This window comes from Coturnix japonica, chromosome 11, assembly GCF_054131305.1.
Source record: "Coturnix japonica strain WE chromosome 11, WE-NBRP24, whole genome shotgun sequence".
Classification (NCBI taxonomy): Eukaryota; Metazoa; Chordata; class Aves; order Galliformes; family Phasianidae; genus Coturnix; species Coturnix japonica.
In genome coordinates this window covers 14,472,779-14,492,631 of record NC_140673.1, presented here as the reverse complement: position 1 = coordinate 14,492,631, position 19,853 = coordinate 14,472,779, and the positions used below count along the sequence as shown (strand labels likewise).

The window sequence follows — 19,853 nt, the reverse complement described above, 5'->3', positions numbered from 1 at the left end:
AGCAGCACCAGATCTAGGAACCTATCAGTCTGAGTAAGAGGTGCTGCAAGTGTATCTGTAATACTTAATTTCCATTACATTGTGGAAGCACAAAGAAAACTGCCCTCAGAAGATTCAACAACTGCAGCCAATACATCGGTCTATTCCCCTACCTCCAGGCAGCTCTTCATTTTTTTCCATTTTTTTCCTGTTTTCAAACTTAAAAAACAAACAAAAAAAGAAACAAAAAAACCCCATAACTTTTAGTCTGTACAAGCAAGATCGTATTTGGGGAATACTTCAGAGAACAAAATTACACGGAGTACTTGAAAAAAGCCCTAAGGAACCAAATTTTCTCAGTTTAATCAGTTCTCTCTGTACATGTAAGACCGCTCAAATTTGTACACACTTGCAGAATCAAAGCCATTAACACCTGACAAAACCCTCCAGAAGAACTGGCGAGGCTGTCACGCAGGACATTCCATGCACAGTGACACCATTCTGCGCATTTCTCAGCTGCACTATCTTGCTGATTCTTGCTTCAAAAGAAATTTACTAAAGAAAACATTGTCTTGCTTTCCATCTAGCAGGACAAAAAAGGACTGCAGCTTCCTGCTTGCAACATTTTTCCAAATAGCTCCAATGAACTCTCAAAGTCTATTTTGTCCCATTCTAAGTATCCCTTGAAAGCCAAATAAGCAGTGGAGGCAACAATGCTTGTTCTAATGGCCTATTCTGAAACAAAATAAAATAAAATAAAAAGCAAGCGCCCACATGTTTCTCTGATAAACAACAACACAGCATAATATTTCCCAAAGCGCCTCAAAATTTCACTTGAGCATCTGCATGCTCTAATAGAATGCCACAACTGCCACTTAGCTTGTATTACACAAGCACCAATCATAAAAATGTTTCCATCTTTTAAACCACCAAAACAACTGCTGAAGGGACACTGCCAGCTATAAATTACCTATAATTCCTTCATACTTATTAAAGCAACCCAAATTTCATCTATTTATACCTCTTGGTGGTGCTATTTTCGCATCTTCTCCTTGAAAGAAGTTTTACCACTGTGGAAGTGCTCCGTTTATGTTTCACATGGAAAATGAGAATCCCACATAGAGAAACAAAAACTTGAGTGCATGAAAAAGTGTTAGAAAAAGCACAGTCCATGTACATTTAAAAAAAAAAAAAAAAGCTGATTAAAATGTTTTTTTCCTCTTCTCACACCTTCCCACCACAGATTTTACTTTCTCAGCTGATCCAGGAAAGTAAACATGAAACACTGCAAGCTGCACCTAATTTATGTTGGAAATTTTCCCTGCTGCTAGGAACAACTGGAGAACAACTCCATCATTTCCAACTTTAGTGTCAAACAGACACCCCAGAGGACAACATAAACCCGGCCACTCATGGCAAGTGCTGCTTCAGCATCTCCCTCATACACACACAAAGCTGCCCAAAGCCAGACTGGAGCTTGCCCATCAAGTTTGTGATATAAAAGGAATCCTGGAAATGCCATCACTTCCATAACTATCTCTTAGTGGTAAAGTAACCATAGACAAAGAAGTTATTAATAAATACTCGAAGTCACATCATATAGAAAGAGGTTTTAACGAGAGAACTAAAGATCAAGAATTTGGATCACAGTTTATGATCAAGATCACATCACATGCATTTGCCTGAAATTCTTTCAAACGTGCTTGTGCACAATTGTACATATACGCATATGAGAAGCAGAGTGGTAGCCCAATAGTAAAGGCTGGGGCAGCTGTCCAGTCATCTCTACAATCCTGTAACAGCAAAGTAACATCTGTGGGCACATGCAGCAGAGGAAAACAAACATCGGTAAGATGGTCCAACTTCCATTAGGCCATTTTAAAAACAGTCATAAAAACCAAAAACTCCACACAATCAGAAAAGTCATTCTGATATTTTTCCTTTGAACCCTTTAGTCTCTGGAAGTGGCCCTTGGCATTACTTCACACACCATTCCAAGAAGCTCTGTGAAACAGAATTGGTCTTATTTTCCATGCACGGAAAATAATCCCATTTCTTGAATCAGAAAACACCAAGGGTTTGCACAGCACTTTTCAAGCTGCATGAAGTCTCTGTTGTCTCTTTAAGAGTAGTCAGGCACCAGGCAGTGCTCCTGCAGGACAGCAGCTCTGCACAAACAGCCTCTTTTGGCGGACACAGGACTTCCTCTGGCAGTTTTGGTGGGCAGAGTGTGAAATGATTGCCAAACTCAGTGACCAGTGATTCCTGAGCTGACTGAAAACAACCCACAGCAACTCCAGGCCAGGGCAAACAGGAAAAAAAAAAACCAAACCCACATTAAAAAAGGATTTTATGCAATCACAGATGCTTTAAAGTGCTAACAAAATAAACAAAACAAAAACAAAAAACAGAAGAAGGTTGCAATCCTTCCTTGAATGAAGGCTGAGGTGCTTTATGTTTTTAAAGATGTGGCAATGTAGTGTCAACTAATCAAGGCAATTAAGAAATCCCAAGCTGTAGTCTCCTCATTAGGGTTTACCTTCCCACATTTGGAACAAAGTGCTTTACTTCCAAGTTTCTGTTCCTCTCATCTGAAGTCTCAACTCTGACTTCTCCATCCCCAGAAAAGATGAACATCTCTTCCACCTCCTCATCTCCAGACAGGCTGGGCAGTGCCACTCCTCTCTCTGGCCATGCCACTGTAGGTAATTCATGCCACACCTACTTCAGAAACCGCGTGTACCTTTGCATTGCCTCTTGCAAGTTTGCTGTTGTAGTTAGATATTAATTACTGCAGCCAAGCAAAGGTGTTCTGAAAGTGGGGAGGTAAACTCAGCAAAATACCCTTGCAATGCTGAGGTCTTTTGCAGAAACAAAGGCACAGTACTTTGCTTTGATCGATGAAAGTTTCTTCTAGAACAGCAAGTATTTTTCTCCAAAACAAAGGCCATTGGCCTACCAGAACCACCAAACATGCCCAAATGCAGCACCATAAGCTTCCCACTGTACCACAGCTAATGAGCATAGGGCAGATGGAAGCAGTATGGCAAACCGAGCAACATGCTCTGCATTTCCCAGCATGAATTTTGTACCACATACTCTGATCGGCTTACCAGAAACATCATGTTTGCATAGCCAAGTGATATGGCAGTGGACAGACACAGCATTAATGGTGACAGTGAAAACTGTGGTCTAGTTTAATCTCACAGAAGTAAAACAACTTTTTATATCTGTGCCTCTCTATTCATTATGAGTTTCAGTAGTGCATAGGATAATAATCCAATTCTTTCAATTTGAAAGAGGACAGATGATAATTGAGTTAGGAAAAAGAGGTTGCCAGAAAGGTTTTAAGTCCATGCTGCCAAGTGTTTCAAAAATACAAATAAAACCAACCCATTTTTTGGTCAGTTTCAGAGCATTTTGTCATGTTGATACTGAGAGCTCAGCACTAATAAGCACAGTAGAAAAAGAAGCTCATTTTATTTTTACTGCGTCTCAGACTCTAAGACTAGAACACCTCAAACTGACATTTGATTGTCACTAAATCAAAACCTGTTTTCAAAAAATGCATGTTTAGAGGAAGAAATAAGCATAAACGGAAATAAAAGAAATGATTGAGTAACAAAACTTCACTGACTACACTGTCAAATAACAAACTTTGAACTCCCTTCCTATGTTGTTGCCAAGAATTCAAGGCCTGGGTGCAGGAGTTTTGCACGTCTAACCACACTCAAAGTGAACCCCCTTTACTAGAGCCCTTTCTCAAGGCAGCCCCCAGACCTCTGCATGACTGAGCATGAAACAAACATTTCCACCAATCCAGCCACGGAACACTGCTGTGCAATCTCAGTAATCTAAGAAACCTTGCTCTGAAAATCATACAAATAAAACCTAAAACCCAAAGGACAGAAAGAATAACAATCTATAAAATATGCAGGGAGAGAAATGAAAGTTAACAAGTACAATCAAGAGGAAGTGTGAAAAAGGGAACAAGGTGATTATCCGAACACTTGAAATTAAGAGAATTGGCATGGAAGTTATAATGCCAAAATAACATCTGCCATGCTGTTTCTGCAGAGACTTCCCATAGTTGGAAGTAGAATTCTACCAGGTTATAACACATGCACACCTTTCTGCAAGATCACCGCCTCACAGGACAAAGGAAGAAGCAGACAAATAACTTCTGCTGTAAAGGTGACAAAATACCAAAGACAGATTTATTCAGACTCCACATCCATTTTATCAAGTAACATAAGCATTGCTATAAGCCACTAGAATATATGAAAGTTTAAAACCATTTAAAGCTTGGACACCCAGTTGTTCATTAATTTTAGGCGCATACACTTTATGGACAAGTGCTAATGCGGCAACTGGCATATGGAAATGCACAGCTCAAAAATATAGCTGTATTCCTATTGTGTTGAGAAAAACTGTTAAAATAAACTTCTGAAAGTTGTTTAAATAAATGCATGGGGAAATCTAACAAATGCACAGAAATGTAAGTAAAATGATCCAGGATCTTCAAAGTCCTAAAATATGAAATCGTTCCAATACAGATCTATCCTAAATTCAGGATGCTCCAACAAAAGTCTGGATGCAAAAAACGTTAACAGGTGACCATTTCAGTGTCTCTTCCTGTGCCATTTTTACAACTCTCCAAATTCTCAGAAAATACCACAGTGCTGGACTTCAACAATTTTGCCCATTATTTCATGGCTTTAAGTGGGCCAGCTCGGGAAGCTGAAGGTACTTCCCTACTAAGAGCCCAACTATAATAATTACTGAACTAACATGCATTTTAGCATCAGGTTTGCTCACAAAGGAAAAGAATAAATTATTATGAATTTGTTGTCAAACAACACTGAGAAGATTATTACAGTCTCAGAAGTGTTTAGCACAATTATAAAAATAAAGACAATTCCTTGCTTTTCCTGCCTTCATTTCACATAACACATGTTAAACATCTGTATCAGGCATAACATCTTAAAAGCTATGGAGGATGAGGATGTCAAGAAAACAATAGTGAATCTGTTGCCAGGAATTCTGATTCTGTGTAGTCACATGTATTCAAATCCTAAGTACCCACATGAGGATAATTTTACATTCCCCTGCTCCGCCTTTAACTATTTCAGTTGTGACTGCGTGCCTGAAGCAGATCAGGGAAACTAAACAGGCATTGAATAAAATAATGTCAGTTGATATTCTTAAAAGAATAAAAATATATTCACATTAATTTAAGACTTAACATACTTGTTTAAAAAGCAATTTTAATCTTAAAATGAAAGCTTTTCTATACTCATTTTTCTGGTGCAAATTGCTAGAATCACAACAATTCTGTCTCAGAATGAATAGCCTCACAAGAAAGCAAGCTGTTCTGAAAACTAGGAAACTTGAGCAGTAAGGACACCAAAAGCCACAGAGAAAGTTCCTGTAAGTGTTTGGCAGTTCTGGCTTTCAGCTGAGCCCCAGATCAGTAGAGAAATGCACACATGCTCTCACTTCCCCAGGAATATTTGATCAAATAAAATAAACAAAGAAGGCTTGCATTTTTCATGCCAAGCTCAATAAAAACACTTGTGGCTATTACACGCACCCGTATTCTATTTCCTACGATAAAGCACAGCCAACATGAAGTGCCATAAAAGACAGTTCTAAGAAATACTTCAAAAACACTGAAACTTTTGGGGTTCTTTCTTGAAGAAAATGTCTTGACAGTCTCAACAAACAAGGCATCCTATCAACCAAGATTAAAAACATAAAATACATATAAATTCCTAGAAGACCAGAGACACGATTGCAGCATTTCATGGTATGACCTTGTATCTATGAGATGTCAGTCCTAACCTGAAAGCGCCAGGTTATCAATTTAGATTTGCAAATTTCAGAATACATAACCCCACACACTTCTGGTCTTGCTTTTCTTCTTCTTCTTTTTTTTTTTTTTTTTTTTTTTAAATCTTGCTTCCAGGGAAGAAAAAAGTAGACAAACCTTATTAATCATTAATAAAAGAAGTCTTCACATGTAACAGGGGAACACATACCTCTGTCGTACCCTTACCCTACATCAGCCATCCTTCCTAAGTTTGTGAATGTTTGTTGTCTGTCCATTGTACACAAGTGCCAAGCAAATTAAATTAATTAAACATGTATGTTGCACATTCAAGAGAACCAGGAAAACTTCAAGAGAATCTAATCCAAAAAAATTGCTATAGGAGATTTACCCTCATTCCAGGATGTAAGAGACGCATAATTCAGAAGCATCTAGCACATGGCAGGTTCAAAACAAAGCCCAGTCTCCCCTTCTCTTCTAAATAAAGCCCTCACTTAAGAGATTTTCAGACCTTGCATTTCACATTACCAGAATTTCAGCCATTGACTGAATGAATGAGTGATTTATTTTAAATGATTTTGATGTTGCAGATTCTACCTGGCATACTGTCAAAAAAAATAGTATTTTTATACTGGAGCATACTATCTATAATAACGTCTCTATCTTTTCTATTGGTATTTACAGGCAACAGGAAAAACCTCAGCTAGTAAACCCAATTAATTTCACATGACACGATGGGAAATTCTTCTTCAAGATAAAAGGGCACTTGGAGTTGTTTTGTACAATAATGGAGAAGATAATTGTGTTTTGTTTTCAGATGCTGGTCCTAAAAGTAAAATCTGGTCTTTCCAAGTTGCCTATGCTCTCTTGCTCTTCACTGTCACTAGCAAGCCCTGCTGTAGCTTTCCATTCATTTTCAGAGCAGTGATTTCTGAGGGCTGGAACTGGAAAACAGCTGGGAGGAGGTGACTAAGAGCCACAAATTGTGAAATATATTCTATGCCCATCACCTTAGTATACAACAGAAGTATACAGAAAAGACTGTTTGGGCCAACTTCTTTCATAACATAAATATGTTAGAACAGGCACGTGCAGTACCCTTCTCCTAGACAATAACTAATTTTTATGCAAAGCCAAGTATTTAAATATTCTATCATTCTGTCAAGACAATTAGTATTAGCACAGCCTGCAGCCTACTCTGTATGTGCTCTAGTTCATGCTGTGCATGCATAACTGTAGAAACTGCACTGCTATGCAATTCATGCTAAGAGCATCAAAATACAGTAAAATTTAGTTTCATGCAAATTTAAACCTTGCAGTTGATTCATTCTGGCCCCTTAAGAGGTGCAAACTCCAGGTTTAGCCTATTTCACCTCACATTCAGGCACTCTTTGACCACTAAGGATTAACACTACCATCAGGTTCCCCCATTGATGGCACTCTTCTACATTTATTTAACAGAACTTGTGATTACCTTGTGAGACCTACAAGTCAGAGTAAACCTGTTTAAAACTTGCCAATAGATTTAAAAGTTCCTGAGTGACAGAGAAAGGCACTAATAAATGCACAGCAGAACTACACAAAGCTTTTAGTTTCCATAAGAAACTACCCTGCACAGGTTTCAACTTCAGTTTTTCATGCCTAAAAAGCTGCCTGTAAAAAAGGTAGGTGTAGTCATTCACAACAGCCCAGTGCCTTACAAATTTTAAGATAACAACAATAGAATCTTTGATCATCATTCTCAGAAAAGAATATTATTTTTCTATTAATCTAATGGCAGTTGAACTGAAGTTGATCTGATTTTTTTTATTAAGGGCAATCAATGAGATGCCTACTGAATAAAACAATAAATACCTTCTTAATCATACACTAGACCTTTCATGCAGCGTAAATACCAAAAATGTATACAACAGCTGAAGTTGCACAGATGCATACATTGAACATTGAGTTGAATACAGTACAAACCCAACAAGGCTGCTATTGAAGTCAGAGGAAAAACTGATTATGGCCAAGAGTATCTGCCTGAATTGAACACACTATAAAAGATTTCACTTACAAGTTCCGCCAGCACAGATTTAGACTCTCTTTTGCTAAGCTTCCATATGATGGAACATCATCTTTGTTCTTTCATCACTAATTCTAACTGTGCACACACATGCTGCTCTCACGGGAAACAGTGCTCAGGATTTGTGTGTGTAATAACTGTAGGAACTTGAACTAAGAAACTCAGCTGTTGTGGCATGCAATGTTTTCTTTTCACTTCAGCACTTGGTTTTGATAGTAAACAACAGCACTGCAGAAGTTAACATCAAAAACTTTCTTCTCCTGCTGCTGCATCCAGAGCAGTTTAAGTTCTTGCCAGTCTCTCCAAGTGCAGTGTATATAAATAAGTAATTGGACTGTACTTAAGAACTATCATAGTCAGCAACACTTGCTATCTGCTCAACATTCCCCACTCAGCGAAGCACTAAGAATGTATTACAGGGCTAAAAGAATATGAACTATAGTATTTGTTTATAGTGGTCATGGCAAGGATCCAAAGGTATTCATGTTAATTTACAACACATTTAGGTAAATGATCCGGCTTTGAAGACAGCCAATTCTGTAAAGGCCTCTTGTAGATCCCAATCTGTTTCTGATTTCCTTTGCCCACCCCACCAACTTTTTAAACTATACTTCGTGGTTGTGAAAGGTGACGGAAAGAATTACAGGGTATGGAAGTAGTTTACTCCTATGACATGCAAAGCATATGTGGATAATACCAATGCAAACTGCACATGCTTCTTTGTATTGTCAAGATATTCACAGTTCTGGAAATAAATTTAGAACAATACCATTTGCAGACAGCTTCTAAGTCATGGATCTGGAAGAAAGGCAATTACTCCTTTACCTCTCTTTCATGATGGTCAAGACCTTCCTCAGGATTTCTGAGATTGAGGACGTGCACCTCTTGTGGTAGGCCTGTTGTGCCTCGGCTTGCACAGCCAGATAAGACTGTGAAACTCTCCAACAAGGCATGGACTGGGTGCGAACTGTTAACAGGGGATAGCACACACTCACTCCTTGGCACAGGACCTGCAGAGAAAGAGACGGATGCATAACATTTAGAGAAAAAAGCAGTTCATAAATTACATCTGTCAAATAATCAAGTCCCTTTTGGTCACAAAACCAATGGGAACACAAACAGAAACATCATGTTCATTATCTACATTATGAACAAATTTTAATTTAGCATATTCTCCTAAGTATGCAAAATTGCTAATTTATTTCTCTCTCTGAAAGTCTAAATTTAAAATACCCTGAGGGAGAAAAAGAGCAGTTAGGGTGGTTAGGAGGAATTGGTTAGTCTTAGATATGAATTATTTGCTTATGTCAAACATTGTTATCTCCAAACACTAAAAAATGCAACTATGTATATATAACAATGAAAAATTAATCTCTACTATAATGTAATCCCAGCAGGAAGGATTTGGGCAAGTTGCATTTGTTGCTTTTGAAGCACTGCTGATTTATGGTGAATGTCATTCAAATACATTGGACAAAACAGATGTTTATCACATGATAAGATGAAATGTTTGTTTACTGAGTCTATTTTATGTCTGACAGCAATTATCTACACTGATAAGAGATATCTAGTCCAAAACAGAGTGTACGCCCTTTTAAATAATCACCAGAGCATGATGCAGTGCCATACTCTCATATAGTACGTGAGACAGTGTGATGTGATACAAATAGAGCAAAAGCTGAAACATACGGACAAGTTTACATTTGAACTATATCTCAGGAAACTAAAGCAAGACAAATATTTATGAAAAGCAGTCTTGCTTTTCCAAAATGGCTCAAACCTACCCCTGACAGTAACAGATACAGTATGTTTTGGATTCAGGAGGTCACAGGAGAACAGCAATTGACTTAACTCCTAATTTGCACCACAGTCAGTTAGTTAAGAATTAGAGAAACCGGTCCGTTGAAATGCTCCACCATATAAAGGAGAACCACAAAACAGAATCCTGATTTCTCTGGCTGGCATATAACTACAATTAAAATATTTCTTTAAATATATATATATTATTAATAATATTAATAAAAAGTTCACAGTGAAAGAAAATGCTTAAACGATCAAATCGCAGAGCTTTTTCTGTTTTTGTGAAATCTACATCCAGCAATCTAGCTAGCACTAGAGATTATTTGACCTGGGTGCACATGTTTAGTTATATTAAGACTGACCTACACTTTGCTGGTTAAAAAGACAGTTCACTCAAGATACAGGTAGAAACTGGCCATTTAAAGTCAAACCCATCTTAAAACAGACATTTTATAGAAAAAACAAGGCCACTGAGAACGATAATACTTCCACAGTGCCTTGGGTTATGCATGCCTTGTCCTGCAGAAGGAGCTGCTCCTGAGACCCACTGGTGCATGCTATGTATCCTGCCAGCTCCCAAAGAATGGGAGCAGTTGTTAAAGGCAGTGCTGCAGGCATAAATTACACATGCCTGTGCTTGGGATGCAGAAGATAAACAAACTTCCTGCTCTCTGTATGAGGAGCTTGGTATTAACACTGACTGGCTGTGTGGGGGATTGCAGGTTTATCTTTTAACTCCTTTTTAAGAACATGCATGTGAGATGAGAGCAGTCCAAGAAATGACTCAGTTTAAAAAAAAAAGTAAAATAAAATAAAATAAAATTTGATACTTTTTCCTTTTGTAGCAGTTGAAGAAACATTCAGAATTTGCAATAAAAATACTACCAGCAGCAAGGGCTCATTTTCCTGATGTACAAGTGCAGAACAATTAGCCCAACCACTGACAGGCAAGTCCTGCAGCAGAACAAATTATTACATAATCTGCACATAAAAAGAATTTCCAAATACGTGCATTTTTTTGGATAGGGAACAAACTGAGAGCCAAGAACTGACACAACAAGAGCTGTGTGTTGAATTGCATTTCTTGCAAACCAGAGTGGAGTCGATATTTGTAAAGATGATTATACCATAACAGAGAAAAAAAAGTCAGGGAAAGAAAAAACTTACACAAATATAAACACACACCAAAAAAGAAATAGCACTATGGGGGTGAGGTTCCAGAAAAGTATGGGGCAAGATAGCAGCCTCTATGTAAAGGAGCGATCAGAAAGTCTGGCACAGAAATAAAAAGCCATAAGACTTGGAACAGAATGGAAATGGAGCTGCTGACAAAAAACATACACTTTACTTAGCAGAGGTTCAGGAGAGAGAGCCAATATCTCCCCCCGGCACTTGATCCCCTCCTGACTACCTGTTTCCATGCAGTACACATATCAACCCTCCCCTCCAGCTGGTCTTTATTTGATACATGTTTGCCACACTAGAGGAAGTTAGGTGGATTTTTCCCCATCTCTGTAAGGCTCATCTACAAGAAAATGACAGTGACCAGTAAGTTTGGGTGTGAATTTACACAGTCCTGAGCTTTCTGTACTGTCCTTGCCACCCTGGCACCCCCAGGCACATGCTAGCCAAGTGCTCTGTATGGCAGGCTGCTCTCTTTGCAAAATGGAAACACTCACAGAGGGAGTAGCAGTTCACATCCTGCATAACCACGTGCAGCAAGGCTTATCTACACAATGACAGGCAGACGGAGGCATGCCCACACTGCCTGCTATCCAACCAAGCTGGAGGTGGGCCAGCAATCCTGCAGAACGCATGTAACCCTGCTGGCAGCACACCCAAGCAGCGTACCAGGCCTTGCAGGGCTGGCTGCCATAGGTCCCTGGCCACACGAGCATGGCCCCTTGACTCCTGCACACGAGCTGGCTTCAGGCCTGCCAGCACAGGGCAGGCCTTGATGCATGGCAGACAAGCTGCATGTCCAACACTGAACAACCCACCATCACTGCAACACAGCACCCACCCTATCTCCAGGCCCCAAAATGATCTCCTTCCTTTCTTGCATGTTCTACTCCTTTCCTCTTTGCATCCTTGAGCAACTACACTCCCAGTGCTGCCACTATGTGCACATGTCAACGTTTTCTCTTTGATTCACTGTGACTTCTGTCAGCTCTGTACACCATTCCCTTAAATCACAGCTCTTCTGAGCAGCTCTGTGTAAGAAACCAACATTTTGGGGAAGGAGATGGGGCAAAGGGGAGTTATTTCTTCTGACAGAGTTGTTTTCAGTTCATTTTAGTTAGTTACTAAAATGCAGTCCCTGAAAGTTGAGCTGGAGATCAGAATAGCTAGTGAAGGCTAGTTCCACTGTATTCCAACCGCATACACTGTCAGATTACCCAAACACAGGAATTTACGGTGGGCTAAGTAACAGAGGCTCACACTAGATGTTGCATTTCTGCCAAGCTTTGCATAGGTTTCTGTGTAGCAATGTCCCAGGTGCACACTCTTCCTAGGAGTCCACCACAAAGTCCACCAACACTCAGTCTGTACATACTGTGAGCCAGTTCTTTCTGCCAGCTTCTCTCCATTTATGCTTTATTTTAGTCTCTTTACATTACACACGCCCCAGTGCCATCTGAGCTACTTACTCACCACTCAGTAATATTTCTTTCCAGCACTACCTACTGCACGTACAGGTCTTGTCTCGTGCCACTCCAAGGCACTGTCACTCTAGCAGGAGCTCTCCTTTCTCTAAATTAACTGCTGTCTCTCTTCTTGGCTCTTCTCAGACTCCTCCTGATGATCTTCCATCCGTCTTCCTGCCACAACACCTTCCTGTGGCTAGAAAGCTACTTCTAGGTACTTTAAATACTACAAAGTGTATATTTACAACTCTGAGGGGAAAAAAAAAAAAACAAAAAAAACCCAAAAACAACCAGCAAGCCCATTCTATGACACGACTAAACTGTTTATCACCTCTGCAATATTTGCTTGTGTCTGAAAGCCTAAACAAAACCACATTGCTCCAGTTTGTGTGGCAACAAGCCTTCAGGATTCACTCCTTCTACTGAGAGTACAAATGTGTAACGTGCAGTCAGTGTTCGGCTTTTGTTTCACTATTATGGATTTGGACTATGTATTCATTCAATGAATGCATTTAGCTAGCAAATCCTGGCTCTTATAACAATTACATATTAATTGTTTAATGCCTGCAAAGTCTTTTGAAGAAGGAAATCAGGTTAGGTTTTTTTGTACAAACTAATTACTGCAAATGTGCTTTACAATGGCAAATGTTAGTGAATATAGAATTTTAGAGAACTATTCTGTGCTTTATTACTTTCTACTTCCAATTAATAAGAAAATCTTAACACAGATCCAACCTCGTTTGATATGAACATCTGGAATGTATTCAGTACAATTTCAGCATTCTTGTTTCCCATATCATCCATGTTACTAATGAGTAACATGTGTTCTAGGAAAGAAGAGGAAAAGGGAGTGAATACAACATAGGGGAGTACACAGTAAGTAGCAAAGTGGGATGATACAACTTAAGACTAGCTCAGAGCTATGATGGATTTTATTTGAATAATAAATGCTAACGTACATTCTGTTGCAATACCATGGAGATTTCTATATTGTTGTCAGTTGAAAAGTGTGATGAGCTCCTGAAAATTACATGAATCTCTGCTGTGGGTTCAAAAGCACGTTAGCATGGTTCCCATATGTCATACAGGAGGATACAAGACACACCAATGGGATATAACACTCTTCAGTAGAACGATAGATTTAACCTAATTAATTTTTGAATGTGGCAATGACACACATGCAGTCATTATAAATAAAGACAAAAAATCCAAATCCAGACTTGAGAAACACCAGGGATTTCTGCGCTGTCAGGTACAAAGCAATATAAATTACTGCAGATCCTGCTAGAATTCATCACTTTAACTTTGAAAAGCAAGCCCTAGAGAAGGCTAGCTATCAGAGCAGTGATTTCAGTATGCCTAAATGCCAGACTTCCACAGAAGCTCTTTTGGAGAAGGTTAATTTAAGGGTATTTCTTATATTAACTAGTCACGGTGACAACTGGGACAAGAAGGAAGGAAAGAGATCTTCAAGCCTAGTTCTGAGTGACAGCAAAGTTCCAAAAAACAAGAGGAGTAAAAGTCATTTGCTCTGGAATTGAAAAGCTTAAAATTCATTGCAGAGCACTCAAGCAAGCTTATTAATAACTTCTTCCTAAAACCTTTACCACTCATTTCTGAAAGATACAGCCAGTATTCTATAAAGTAATGTTAACACGTGTACATCCTTTTTCTCATAAAGGATTCTTTACTGTGGTAGCATTAATACAAAAAATATGCCAGAATTGAGGCAATCAAGAATCTACAAGCGTAAATATAGCCTGAACTTCCTATATGCAATCTCACATCTTCTTTTGGGAGTCCAAGATCATTGTGTTTCCACACCGTAAGATACATGTTTAGGGCTGAGGAACTACTACAAAAAAACTCATAATTTATCCCCAAACCCTCTAGCAGAGCTAGGAAAATACACTGAAAAGCAATTAATTGCTGCCAAGTTTAATAGAATCATAACATGAATACCAACAAGAGTCCCATCTCAACAACAGATCCCTCTGAGGATCTACAGAATTACTGGTCATGGAAGTGGGCCCATTTACCACTGTCTCATTTGCTAAATATCCAAGGAAGGCTTGGCATTCAGTTGCACAAATAATAAATAAATAAATAATGAATTAAAGATAGAGGCTTTGTATTGAAAACATAAAGACAATATAGCTGTTGTACACAAGGCTTGATAAGCCTCCCTTCACATCCTTAGTTTTCAGGGAGTGTTATTTACTGCCATATCTCTTATCGGCTTCTCATCAGGGGAAAAAAAAAGTTTTAAAAAAAAAAAAAAAGGCATTTTTGGTGGAACTAGATTTGACTGAATTACTGCAAGGGCAAATGGGAAAGGTTTAAAAATACAAGGGAAAGGTTCACGGACAAATTGTGGCCATTTTTTGAAAGAAAAAAAAATCAAAAGAAAAGAAGAACTGCAAATGAGTTAGTAGAGGGTCTCAAAAACCTCAGGCATGTATCTATTTAAATTAGGGAGCTATAACACTTGAGCTGAGAAGAAAAGTATATCCCTAAGAAACATTCAATACATATGGCAACATTTGGTTGTAGATGGAGTTAAAAATGCATAAACAATATTAAAAACATGTGCAAAAACAGAGGTTCCCCATTCCAAAGCTCAAAGCCTGCTAATCTTCAGTAACTCCATTTCACGCACTCTTGCTCTTTCCCTCTTCCTCCAAAGGAAAAGAAAATGATCTTCTGGAAGATAACATTCCAACTTAACACTGACTTCTAGTGTAAAAGCTACATGAAAACTTTGCTCTGTGTGTTCTTAATCCACAAATATTACTCTAGAATTGATTCCCATTTCACTATCACCAATTCTGTTCCAGATATACTCCACATATGGGCCCAACATTTCAATCTATCAACACACTAAATTATCTGCAATGTATTTTGGTCCTTTATTTTCCTGCAGTTTTTCTAGACATTTCTGTTATGCATAACAGGGTCATCTCCCTGTTGGAGCATAGGTGACCAAGCCTCACGTGTTACATACATGCATCTCACATTTTTCCTGATGTAAAATTACAAATTGCATCTTGTAAGCAATAAATACTTCCTTCCACTTTCAAACATATGCACCTAACAACATTTTGTCCTTATAAGGATGTAAAATTAGTACACATTAAATTGGAGAAGTGAGTTATCTAATCAAACTCAACTTCTGCAGCAATGTACTGCTGCTACTTAAGAGAGTAGAATAGTACCTAAATATATAAAGTATCTATTTTATGAAAAATGAAAATGACATTCAAATTTACAAAACAAAACTCATTTTGATAATTGTACAAGCAAGGCAAGGCTAGTTGATGTCAATACATCAGTATCTTGTTTACAAAAATAAAACTCCAGGTGTCTAAATAAGACACATATTAAGCTAATTAAATAGAAAATGCGAAGATTGAAAAGTCTATTTTGTTTAACATCTGCTGAGCACAATTTTAAGACGTTCCAGCTCATGAGACATAACCTTAGAAAACAAACATCTGTACCTAAAAAACAAAGAAGTCTTTCAAAGCAGATGTACTGCAACATGTAAAGTATCGCTTTATCAAAGAGCTACATTTTATGTAACTTCTGCAGCACATATTCCTGACCAAAAGTACTGTCAGAGCCGTAACTTCTCCTGAGATTTGCAACAAAACACTGCTTACAGGACCTCTTCTGTGGTATTTTTCCATGCTCAATGCATATGCACTCATGCACACATGCTCTCCCTCTCTTTCATCCCTTCACCCAAGTATTTGGAAAACACGCCACTAGTATAAGAGCATCTTTTAAACTGTATAAACAGAACAGCATGAATGTGTTGACATTCATTTAAATAAACCTGGGAAGTACATCTTCTGTTTTCCATACCAAAGTAGTTCACCACTGTTTCAGATAAGGTTGCGGAGTTTTTCCCGTACTTATCCTCAAGCAGCAGAAAAGAGACAAGTTTCCAGCAATTGGTCTAAAATACAAATATAGGTGATACTCTTACATAAATCTCAGGTCCCATGGAGCACCTATCCTTTTCCCAACAGCTGCAAAAATTAATCAGAGGCATGGTTTCCCTCCAGACATGTCTGTATTTCAGAAAAGTATGAATTCCATCAATACTTATATCAGGATACAAAACAAACTGCAATATTACATCTTAACAGGCTGAATAGAAGAATCAAATGTAGCCTTCAGTTTTATCCCCCTAATTAATCAAGTTGTCTCCAGAACCATTATTATAAAAAGATGAATAAATTTGTAAACAAAACCATTTCTAGCAATCCTCGCTCTTTATTCCAAATAACACATAAGGTTTTGTTGTTGTGAAAGTCTCTTTCCCCAGAGATAGCTCATAAATTGCCACAGATTTATCCCTTCTTACTGCATAAAGGACAGGAAGTTGCATGGAAACAATGAATGGAAGTACACTTTTTTTTTTTTTTTTTTTTTTTAAAATCAGACAACGACAGGAAGAATTTGGCTTGGTTTACATTACAGCCCCTTATTGGGGCCAAAAGATTAAAGAAAAAAAAAAAAAAAAGAAAGAAAGAAAAAACACCTATAAAGACTAAATGCTTGCTTAGAGAAAAACAGGCTTCAAAACCATCCTATTCACACTGTTATTGTTACTGTATTCCTGAAAATGAGTAAATTACACATAACAGAGATGGGAATTCCAGATTTTATACAGTCAGTTTCAAAAAGAATCTTACTTTTATGATCAGCCACACAGGAATTCATGCATCATCAGATACCACGCACAATCACACATGAAATACTCAATCACACCTCAGTGGTCTCTGCTTAACCAAGAAAATAAGTTCTCCAAGTCTCCCTTTTTCAGCAAAATGTTACCTATTTAAATTGCAAATGTATACTTCAGTTCTTTGTACACTGATACAAGTTCTAATCATTTTCAAACAAAGAAAAATGCTGAATTATGCAAGAAACTGACAATAAAATTCATGTCATTACCACGGGCTGTGGTCTTGCTTTGATACTACACCATGGAGAGGAACAGAGGAATTACCTTTCTGTGATGAACCAGTGATCTATATAATTTGGTATCTCATTGCAGGTACCACCAATAGGTAGAGACAAAGGTATCAAAATACATAATAATAGTACGATCATAGAACATGTTCACTTGCTATAGAGGTCAGGAAGGATTTTGTTTTGTTTCTTTTGTTCTCCTCTTTATATTCAGATCAGAATGTCTTCAAAAATTTTTGTGATAGTTTTTCATATACCCAAGTAGTCACACATTTCATCCCTATCAGCTTCAATTCAGAACTAAGTACACAGCTCTTCTTTTCCTCAAAAATGCATAGCACTATATCAGTTGTCTAAGAGATAATACCATGCAATGAAAGGAGTTCATTATGTCCAGAGCTTTATCAAATGGCTGATGAGAGCCACCTCAAAGATATCAGGGAAGATTAAAGAAGCGCCTCAGAAACATCAGAAGCCAAAGGAAAGAAAAAAATCAAAACCACACAGGCTTGGGGGAAGACTGCTCTGTAACTTAAAGAACACCAGCCCATTTCTAATTAAAAATAACAAGACTGTGAGTTCAGTTGAAGGCTGAATTCCTACAGCTGACCCTTAAAGGATATGTTCAGTATCACTAAACATCTCACTGCACAAACCTTGAAAACTGATCCATGTCATGAGCTTAAGGAAAACAAATCCTCCCCTCCTCAAAATACTTAAACTTTCTTTCTCCTATTGAAGGGGAAATATATATATTATAAAACAAAACAAAAGAAAAAAAGCACAAGAGCAACTGTACTCTTCCTCAGCATAGCCTCTATGTAAAGATCAGTAAATAAATCAGTCATGGAATATGCCCTGCTACACTATTTAGATTTAAGCAATTGATTTCATTTTCCAGCTTGTTTTTCGTTAAGGACTCTGTACCTAAAATTGTTCAACTGTCTGTGCCTAAAAATGTGGACACAACAGTGTTGAGGAATGCCCATAAAGCCCTTGCTTTCTCCTGGACTTGAGGACAGCATCGTCATGTCAGGGGAACGCAGCATCCACACAAATGCCAGAAAGCTAAATGCTGGCAAGCGTTTCTCTGAGTTCCAGACAGCTCAGACAAGGGGGATGGACCACACTGGTGCCATTTCATGCTAGTTGAGCTGGTTCACACTGCATCTGAATCTTCAGCAAGTGCTATAAACGTAACAGAGCAGCTCTCTTGCAGCCAAGGTCCACAGGTTACTGATAGCTCAGCTCTTAGGTGATCTGGGTAACTACATTTTCTTTATCCTATTTTAGCTTCTCCGTATTCTAAAAACCTTTGAAACCATCCCAACCAACCAGCTTAGAGCAAAGAAAAATATATGCAAACAAATTCTAGAGTATGGTGAACAACAGATCTAACTTGGGTGCTTGGAAGTATTTATCTTCTGTTTCCATGTATGTCGGTTTTTCCTCAACACTCTCTTCCACAGTGACATTTTAGTTTAAAATAATTAAAGCCCCTTATTACCTTAGCTTTCAAGCTTCTTAATAAATGCACATAATACCATAAATCACACACACACTTAGATATCTTAAGCTAAATAGTAAGCTTCTACATTAAAACAGTTCTGTGGGCATCTGACAACATTTATAAAGAACAGCATCAGGTAACATCTTTGAAAGTTCTTTTTCCTCTTGTTCTCCAAAGTCCACAGACTAGAACCTTTAAAATAGGGCTTTAAATACCACCAAAAGCAAAGCTCAATTTCCTCCTATGGGACAAGGTCAGATACAAAAAGATTTTAACCCTCAACAAAACAAGCAAACCATTGCAAAAACAACAACAAAAAAAAAGGTCTACTGAAATGTGCAGCTGCATTTTCTGTTTAAAACAGAAGCACCATTAAAGCAGAGACACAAACAACCTTAAAGTTACCACAGCAATAGCTCTTACCCATGCTGCTTACCACTGCATGCTAATTCCTATGGTCATCATTTTTAACCATGTGAGCACAAACTGTGTTGGCTGGTTGCAGCCATGATGGCCCACACAGATCAGCAAAACCATGAAAACTCTTCAAGACAGCAGCAGGGATTTGGCTTACTATATTTAAAAGCACATAAAACAACAAACTTCAGAAAACCACTTAAAAGGATGACCCTCACACAATTTTAGTGCTGAAAAATAGGGTATGTGCTTGCACGTGCTGTCCAGTAATTGTCATCTTTTATAACTGCTCTTAATTAGTGCTTGAAATTTGAAAATCTATTACATATCTTCTGGAGGAGAAAATTCAGAAGACGGACACTAAAAACAAACAAACAAACAAAAACTGTCTGCAGAAATAGCAACATCTCTCTGTGCCCTGGACATGGGAGCCCTTGCACCACACATCCCATGGGCAGGTGAGGGCAGAAGCACAGCAGCTTGGTTGCACAACAGGGTGAAGATAGAGGCAGATGCAGCAGCTGGGCACTGTGAACTGGAGCAGAGGTATGAGCTGAGCCATACCAGGAAGCACAGGCCCTGGTGGAGGACAGCTGGTTGGTAAATGGCAAATGCTGGGCT

At 38.3% G+C, this 19,853-nt stretch overlaps 1 protein-coding gene across 2 annotated transcripts in view; it reads right to left on the bottom strand.

Annotated features, from left to right (window-relative positions):
* Positions 1 to 19,853, bottom strand: part of TGFBR3 (transforming growth factor beta receptor 3) — a 106,559-nt gene that overhangs the window by 56,430 nt on the left and 30,276 nt on the right. For both annotated transcript variants that reach the window (XM_015870365.3, XM_085511338.1), the window contains exon 3: positions 8,700 to 8,884. In XM_015870365.3, the coding sequence (XP_015725851.2) occupies positions 8,700 to 8,884 (185 nt within the window). The remainder of the gene's footprint in view (positions 1 to 8,699; positions 8,885 to 19,853) is intronic.